Here is a 9873-nt window from a genome sequence, read left to right as displayed (position 1 = left end):
GCACCTATCTCTTAGAGTTCTACTAAGGAACCGGTAGTGACACTCTCATCATGTAAAGCTGAATATATTGCAGCATCCAAAGTTGCTTGTCAAGCAATTTGGTTATGTTCTCTAGGAATAAATCAAAAATGCAAGCTGAGGTTACTAGTTAACAATCAATCAGCCATAAACTTGGCAAAACACCCTCTCTCTCACGGAAATAGTAAGCACATCGTAACGAGATTTCATTTTATTAGAGAACAAGTATCAAATGAGAAGCTAGTAGTGGAACATTGCAAGTCAAAGGTACAATTTGCTAATATTCTGACGAAAGCCTTGAAGTACACAAGGTTCAAGTTTCTTAGGGAAAGTATTGGTGTTGTAGATGCATCTAGTTTGGTTTGAGAGGGAATATTGTAAGAAGTCAAACCAAAAATAGATTATATTATATCTGTTAGCTATAACAGTTACACTTTTTTGTATAAATACGTTTTCTGCTATTCAATTCATAATAGAAATATATCTCATTCAGTCTCATATATTTGTTTCTCACACTCTCTTTGTTCTACTTTCATATATTTGTTTCTCACACTCTCTCTATTCTGCTTCCAATCTTTATTACGTTGCCAACTCTAATTTCAATAAAGACGGTTTAAAAGCCTGAGAGTAGTTCATGATACTTGCCACCATTTGCAAGAGTTGCTGATGATAATATGGAACGAAAATCAGAAACTAATATTTATCTCAGTTTAAGGTTTCAGGATACAAAACACAAGTTGCTGCTATAAGTTAATAATCTAGTAGGAAGAAATCTACGAGTTAAAATTGTTCATGTATTTTTCTGAAAATATACAGTGAACAAATTTCTTCATAAGCACTTAAAAAAATGAAACAAACTTCTTTCTTTCTAAAATATAATCAATTTATGTACAGGTTAACTTTAGAAAAGCTTATTTACGATGCTTGAGCAATTTCTGATGTCATTTCTAACATAGTCAATAGGCTCAACTGCAGAGATCACAGAAGACACAAATTGTAAAAGAAGTAACTAACTAAGCAAGCTGAGCAAGTATGTCTACAAGCTTAATTACCTTATTCCGCGACAACTATCAACATGACAGTTTGCACTTGACCAAGAACATAAAACACAGACAACATAAAAACAAATTTAGGAACATAATATTCACTACGCAGTTGCTTGTGGCACAAGCTCTGATATGGCAGGATGTGAAGGTTGTTCCTCATTCTGCAATACTCCATGTTGCAGTTGATGAGGCTGTTCTCCTTGCCAGTTCCAAACAATGTCCTTAAGTGCAGGCCTCACTTCCTGTTTCAAAAGTTTCTGGTACTCCAATGTGTCTCCACTAGACTTTTTTAACTCCACAAGATGGAAAACTGGGGTGATCTCAAAAATCTCAGCATCAATACCCAAAGGCCCTTTTCTGCCTACTTTGGAACCTTCCAACTTGAACAAACCTCCATCTTTCTTCTTCAGCTTCAACCGAAGGCGCTTGCAGATTTCTTCCAACTTGGAGATGATAATGGAGGCTGGCTTGTCTGAGGTAAATCGCGCTTCTTTCTTTCTATCAGTCTCCTCAAACAAACCAGACAAGTCAAAACCTGAGGAATAGGAGATGATGTCAAAGGCATTTAGATTACAAGGTTTTGAGTCTTTTGCTGGTTCAATAGGATCTCCATTCTCACAACAACCAAATACTCCATCAGTATCCAGAGGGGATAGTTCTTCATCTTTGTTCTGAGTAATGGTGGGCTTTTGTAACCCCTTTCTGAACCAAGAACTTTCCATAATTTTCGCCATTGATATCCGGGTCTTTGGGTTTGGATCCAAGATTTTTGACAGCAGTCTGCGCACATCTGGTGAAAACCAGTTAGGAAACTTGAATTCTCCCTTGCCAATCTTCCTGTACATCTCCATCAGATTTGGATCTCTAAATGGAAGAAAACCAGCTAATAGAACATACAAGATCACCCCACATGACCATATGTCAGCTTTGGCACCATCATAACCCCTTCTGTTTATCACTTCTGGAGCAACATATGCAGGGGTACCACATGTGGTATGGAGTAACCCATCTTGGTGCTTAGTTTCGGCCAGCGCACTTAACCCGAAATCTGAGACCTTCAAATTCCCATCTTCATCTAGTAGAAGATTTTCTGGTTTCAGATCGCGATGACACACACCTCTGCTATGGCAGTAGTCTACAGCACTGATCAACTGCTGAAAATATCTCCTAGCATCATCCTGGTTGAGCTTACCTTTGGATACCTTGTCAAAGAGCTCACCGCCTTTTACATACTCCATGACAAAGTAAATTTTGGTTTTGGTGGCCATTACCTCATAAAGCTCAACCACATGTGGATGCCTGATTAGTCTCATCACTGAAATTTCACGCTTAATCTGTTCAATCATCCCAACTTTCAGAATCTTCTCTTTATCGATAATTTTTATGGCCACACTCATGCCAGTGATGAGGTTCCTAGCATGGTAAACCTTTGCAAAAGTTCCTTGGCCTAATAATCTTCCTATTTCATATCGTTGCATAAGCACACCTCCTTTTTGCTCCATTTCTACACACACTTTTAGCGTAAAGAATGCTAATATCACTAGCACTAAGTACAGGCAATCACTTTGCCAGAAGCAGGAAAGTGCTACTCAAGAAATTCAAAGCTCAACCGTCTTCACAGTCGTAGTATTTTGAGATTGTACAATGGCTGAGATTTCTAGGCACCTCAGTTGCTTGAGCGTGAAATAGATACAAGCAATGGACTAAACATCCAATGTCATCAGGATTGAATGAGGGTAGCTCAGATGGAGGCACGAATTCATTAGCCTCAATGAAGGAAATTTTAACCATCAAACACATCTTTCAGCATTCCCTGATATTGGTGATGACAGCAGAGAAGACTGAAGAATATGGTCCTATCAGAAAGCTTGAAGAATAATTAAGGAATGAAGCAGCACCTAGTTTAGCCTTAGCAGCAGGAAAGACACACCTGAAAGAATGATAGAAATTTAATAAGAAAACTCGAAGAATCTAATCCACCGAATGAATTTTATAAAACTTTTACAAACATAACCAGCATAACAATTTTTATAACTTCTTTCCAAGTTTTGATCATACTCAAACATGACTGATTCCAAAGACAGTATTTAGCACATCAAATACAGTTCGGTCTAGTTGTTTCTAAGTTTAAACAAATAAATGATTCTGAACAGAACAATAAAACAAGTTTAAACAACTGAAAGACATATAAGATGTTAAAATCTAACAATAAATCCAGACCAGACATGGCTATTCATTATGCAAAAGAAATACAATTTAATCAAGTAATCAATCAGCTGATGACAGAAGCACGTAGTCAATACTACACAACACACCAATAATGAACTTGAGATTCATAAAAGGGACTGTACAAAACCTGCATCCTGTTTTGAATTTCACACACAAATCAAGTCATCTACACTCATGTTCTCTAGTTAATATTTTAAAATTAAAACACTTAATTGTTAATTAAGAAGGAAAAGGATATTCAAGAAAGTTTCAAACAGGCAAGTATAGCTATAACTTGGTTGGGACCGTTTCCACCAACATGTGATTCCACCTTCCACTACCTAACATCGGCTATCACTCTACCAATTTTCATGCTTATGCCACATGTGACCAAGTCCTTGTTTCAACAAATTGGCAACAAAGTCTTCTAGAAGAAAAGAATTAGAAAAAAATAAACCTAAATTGCCAATTAGCCGTTAAGAGAGAAAAAAAGCAAAAAAAAAAAAGAAACACAGATAGAGAGGTAAACACAGCTTAACCCATCAAAACAGCAATCATACTCTACCAGAAATTCGGTTTTAAATATAATATCATTTTACAATTTATTTGTGACAAACCATTTGTTATTTTTTCAAATTTGATGGACATGCACTTAGATCCTCTCAGGATACACAAAAAAATAAGCTTTTTTCTTTTATATCAGTACACAAAAACCAAGTTTAATAAACAATGCACGCTTTATAATTATTTGTGTCTTTCTTTGGCATGAAACATATGGTGTGTTTGCAAATCAGTTGCGAAACAAGAAGTCATTGTTTCTATGTAGAAGCTATATCAGCAGCTTTTTAAGAAACCGCGTTTAAAACGTAGAAAATCAGATCCTTAATTTGAAATCGAACGCACCGGTAGAGTATTTCTCAGAAGCACAAAATTCAAATCCCCCACAGCCATGATGAACGATTTTTTCCCGTGAAGAAAACAGCCAGAAACGATTCAGAAAATGAGAAAAACCACTTTAAACCCCAGGAGAAGAAAAGCGAAAAGTTTCGAACTTTCAGTCGATAATGAATCAAGCTTTCAAATTTTCAAACATGAATGAAGATCTAAAAGTAACCCAGAAAAATAAAGAAGAAAATCGAAATGGGTGATCTGAATTTACCTGGAAGATGATTACAGATGATTTTTCTCTCTCTTTTTTCCTTTGTCTGTTCTGGTTTTTTGGGTGTAAGAAAGGAGATGAATAATGGTGATGATGGAGGCGTTATAACAAAGAATGAGAAGGAAAAAGACAGATTAGTTGCTGTCAAGTTAACAAAGAGAATCATAGAATATTCTAACACCTTCTAGTTTTAACAGTTGTTTCTTACTCACATTAGCAAAAAAACACGGAAAAAACAAAAATGAAACATGTATTCAATAATTAATTACTATGTTTGTAAAAGAAAGTAAAATATTTATTACATTTAATAAAAAGATTGTCATATTAAAATTATGATCAATTATATAGTTACATATTATGAATTTCAGTAAAGACCTAAAAAGAGGAGTAAGAGTGCACTTGTTAAATTTGTGAGAACAGCATTTTCCTCTAAAATTATATATTAATAATTATGTTGTTTCAAAATTCAAACATTATACAAGTGAAATTCTATCAAATTGTATAAATATTTAAAAAAAAATATAATCACGTCAAATTTCAACATTCATTACGTTTTTAATCCATATGTACTGTGATTGAATCTGGTTTCCCTCATAAATAATATGATATGATTTGGATTCTCTTTTACTAGTTGATTTTTTTCCCCTTTTTCTCATAATTTCAAATAGAAATTTAATAAATATATCCTGCATAAAAAAATAGATTTTAATGTATTAATATACTTACATAAGATACATTGAATATATAATAGGCTCTTTAATAATTAAAAAGAGTATGGTTCTCATAATAGAAAGGCATATAAATTTCCTAAATAGAAAATCGTGAGACTATCTTTTTAAAGTATATAGAGTTCCCTGTCAATGTAGATTTTACCCTTTTTGACACAATCTCTCTTCTATAATTAAAAAAATAATTTTATTTCAAAATATTTAAAAATAACTATTTACAGACAGCCTTGAACCAAGATATTTACTGCTTTATTTACTATTATTAACAAACTTTTTGAAAACGATATATTGTTTACCTTGTTTTGTTTTTTCTTATGTTTTTTCATGACATGTTATATTCTGTTACAAATTTAACATGCGTGTACAATACGAAAAAAATTACAAATTTCAATAATATAACGCCAGAAAAGGAAGATTATTGGTAAACTTTACAATATAATAAATGGAAAAACCGAACTCAAAAGAATTTAAAAATTACTTGTCACTGAAATTTCTTTCTCTTTTTGCTTTCTTCTAATTAGAGGATTTATAATGATAGATCTCACATCGTTATAATAATTGACTTGAAGGATTTACGCTCTTTTTCGATATTTTTTTTGTTAATACTTTATATAATTCAACTTTTAAGAGAATCTATGTAACAGGAAAAAAAAGAGAATATATATTTTTTTTAATTCTAATGTTTCAATATTCTCGCATCATTTAGATTTCAGACTTCAGAATAAATAACACTTTAATTATGATTATGTTTTTTTATCGATAAGGATGATTTCTTAATAATTATTAAAACCATCATTGACACACAAAATTTCTTGAAACATTAAGAGAAAATTTATTTAATGAAAAATTCTTCCCTTAGATGAAAAGATGAATGTATATCTAAAACTAAACAAATATAGTGTACGAACTAAAAAATAATAATGAAGAATGAAAAAATAATTTAAAAAACTATTATATTGAATTTTTAATGTGTCTAATGAACGAGAACTAGGAACATTTAATGGGACAAACAAATAATGTTTGGCCGAACAACATTCAACACCAAACACACATGAGTGTCAAGGTTCTCCAATTATATTCTGCCACGTGGCGCAGGAATATGCATATCTTCACCAGCCCCGAGCCAGGTAAAGCCTTCCCGTGTTGCGGTTCATTCACGGATGGCTCCAATAGTGAGAGACGTGTCAAAATTTGATTGGTGGGATGCCTTACATGTCGACAGAGTGGGGACCACTGTTCCAGATTCAGAATCCGGCGTTGACGCGTTTATGACCGCAGTGCATGAATGAGCGTCATTTAGGTGCATTATTATGTCTTTTTATCATTGGGAATTTTATTTATTTAAAATTTGAAGATAATATTCATTATTATTGTTTTATTACATCTTTGTTTTTTCTTTGATTTTTAATCGTTTCATCCATTCTTGATAATTTAAAGAAAATAATTATTAATATTATTCATAAAATTAAAAATATTTATAAAACAAACAAAAAACAGAATTTTATATGTTATCTCATTTAAAAGAAACACAATTCTTTTTCGTTAACTTAGCCTTTATTTTGAAATAAAAATACTTGTGTGAATTAATTTTCTATGTTTTCTTTCTAATTTTATTTTGAGTTTGGAAACCATTAGATTGGAAAATAAGAATGATAAGTTTTTCAAAAATTTATTGACAAGAGACTAATTTATTGACTAGGACATTAGAGATGACTATTTAAGGTTATATAAGTAGCAGTAGATCTTGATTAATAATTTTGGGATAAAATAATATATATTAAATTTAATTTGAATAATTAACTTTCATGCAAAGTTATTAGGGTTTATTCTTTACACATATATTACATCTCTCTTAGTTATATGTGAATGAATAAATATATGAATTAAGTGCATCTTACTTAATTTTCAACAATATTAGTCCTGTCTTTACTTTCATCAAGGAGAGTGAAGGATGTAACCACGGAATAAAGGATCAAGGACGCTTCGTTTTTTATGAAGCTCTAACACGTCCAAAGTTAAATGAAGAAAATAAAAGAAAATAAAAATAATATAATTTAACAAATGATTTGGTAATAATTTAATTTAAAATACTTTGAAATAGTATGATTAATGTTACTAATTGTATTCAAGTTATTATTATTTTTTGATAATTCAATTCTTAAAAATATCTAAATATATTTTAAAAAAATATATTATATATAAATTAATATTGACTTCGACTCTTAGGTGTATAAATTTGTTCTAACCTCATTCTACAATTTATAGTTTGAAATTTCCATTATAATTTCATCTTTGAAAACACTTCGTAGAGTTGAAGAAGATACGTGCATTTAAATTATTTTACATTACACAAAACATAAAATTTTCTACTTTCTAAAATCAATTTAACACTGTCCCAAAAATAATTATTTAACTAAATTTAGTACAAAATAAGGAAACAATCATCTAACAAATTGTATTTTAAATTATTATTATTATTATTATTATTATTATTATTATTATTATTATTGTCGTCGTCTAGGTGACAATACTAACCAACCACTAAGTTTTTATTCAATAGTTTATATAACATGAGTAAATTATTCATTATATTCCTCTCCTTTTGTTTGGGCAAATAATTGATGTACTTATTAAAGAAGGTATTCATTTATAAGAGTATGAACTAAGTCAAACACAAAGTTTAAATTTAACTTGTACAAAAATAAATATTATTCATATTTAACTTATTTATTTAGAAGACTCAAATTCAAATGGCTAAAACTTTTGAAGTTTGGATTTAACTTGTTAGTTTATTTATAACCTCATTTTCTTTTCTTTATACCCGCGACATTTGAAGCTAATAAGTTTGGATTTATTGATAATATATTGTGTGGTCCAGAATTGAAGTTCAACCTTCAGCATAATCAGTCACGGAACTTAGTAGAACCAGAAGGGCCCTTAACCCTTCTCCCCCAATTTTTTTTATATTAATTTATATATAATTTTTTTAACTTTAATATATTTTTATATATTTTATATATTTGGTATTTTAAAAAATTTTATACATCTATATAAAGGTATTAGTATTTTTAATTTTTTTTATAATCGATTTTTAAATGTGATTAATTATCATGTATTATTTTTTTAGTAATTATATTTCACAATTTTTTATTGAACTATGATAAATTATTGTTTAGTTTTATTTTTTAAAATAGATATATTGATGAAAAATAAAAGAACAGATTTATTTTTTAAAAGTGATAAATGAAAAATTATTTGTGAAGACATGACAATACAATTATATATAATGAAAGTTTGTAAAAACTTATTGAATCAATATATTCATATTAATAAAATAAATGATGAATTTTTTGCCGACAATATGATTATATATATTGAAGAAGAAAAAAAATAGTTAAAATTTTTAATGTTAATTCAATTATATGAGTTAAAATATCTAAAGGAATGAAAGACAATCCTTTATATATATATATATATATATATATATATATATATATATATATATATATATATATATATAATTTATTTTACGGTTACAATTATGTTAAAGTATATATTAATTTTTATTGCATCAATAAATTTAAATATGTAAATTTTGAATATATTATTTTGACTTTTCCAAATATATCGTTTAAGATCTTTCATTAAATATAATAATTTAAATTTAAATTAGTTTTTTATAGCATTATTTGAAATATAAATTGGTAGTGTGTCTGTTCCTCCTCTAGCATTAGAATAAGAAAACTCCAAACTCAAATATCAAAAACCACCAAAAGGTAGAAGAATTTGCAGGAGCAATTTGTTCATATCAGAAAACCATTTTGTCTTCTTCTTTACTTGTGAAAGTGAAAAGAGTGAATAATATATTGCAAATACTTTGTGCTTTATGATCTGTATGTATTAGAATATTACATATATGATCTGTATGAATAAAACAATACTACTTCCTTTCTTCTTTTTTCTTTTTTTTTTCTTGTCTCACTGTACTATTCTATATGGATAAGTTTTCATGTTTTTCTATAGACTTGCAATATGCTATCTGAGGGAGTTCATTTTTCTCCACTCCTAATATTGTATTTGTCTCTCTTGTCATCTTCTATAATCTGTTGAAGGCTTTTTCTTATTTTCTTTTACATTGTATTTTCTTGATCTAAGTTATTTAGTTCTTTCTTTATATGGAATATTAATTAGTGATATATAAAGTGCAATGAATTAATCATAGAATCATTTTAAAACATACTATTTTTATTAAGAAAAAAAAGTTGGCTATAAGTTTTTTATATTGCAATTCAAGGAAAAAAGAAGTTATTATTTTAGAACAAAGACACGAAAGATGTATTGCTATGAAAAGTAATTAGAATTTATTGATAGAGATTGTTAAATTCCTAGTATCCTAACTCAAAGTGCAATTTATATGAATAATATGTTTGTTTGAGAAAATTTGAGAGAAAGATTATTTGAAGGGAATCGTTTTATGATATTATATTTACTATAAGAAATACATTATATTAGTATGAACAGGAATCTCAACATGAGCATCTTCGAATGTATTAGCTCAGTCAACATAAACATATATGTAATTCTGAGAATCCCATATTGTAAGTAAAAATCTACACCTGAAAGTGAAAATAATTTATTGAAGTAAGTAATCAAGTTGTTTATCTTAGTTGATTATAATTCTGTGTTCCTACTAAAACTTGCATCATAACTATCA

At 29.3% G+C, this 9873-nt stretch overlaps 1 protein-coding gene across 1 annotated transcript; it reads right to left on the bottom strand.

Moving 5' to 3' along the window:
- Window positions 1-932: 932 nt before the first annotated feature.
- LOC114166680 (CBL-interacting protein kinase 2-like) lies at window positions 933-4579 on the bottom strand. The gene is made up of 2 exons (XM_028051444.1): window positions 4432-4579; window positions 933-2994 (listed from the first exon to the last, which is right to left on the bottom strand). The coding sequence occupies exon 2, from the start codon at window positions 2564-2566 to the stop codon at window positions 1166-1168; it is 1401 nt and encodes a 466-aa protein (XP_027907245.1). The 5' UTR covers window positions 2567-2994; window positions 4432-4579; the 3' UTR covers window positions 933-1165.
- Between the last annotated feature and the right edge of the window lie 5294 nt (window positions 4580-9873).

The sequence above is a fragment of the Vigna unguiculata genome, chromosome 10 (assembly GCF_004118075.2).
Source record: "Vigna unguiculata cultivar IT97K-499-35 chromosome 10, ASM411807v1, whole genome shotgun sequence".
In the NCBI taxonomy this organism is placed as follows: Eukaryota; Viridiplantae; Streptophyta; class Magnoliopsida; order Fabales; family Fabaceae; genus Vigna; species Vigna unguiculata.
The sequence above is the reverse complement of the archived record's forward strand: the minus strand, read 5'-3'. Positions and strand labels throughout refer to the sequence as shown.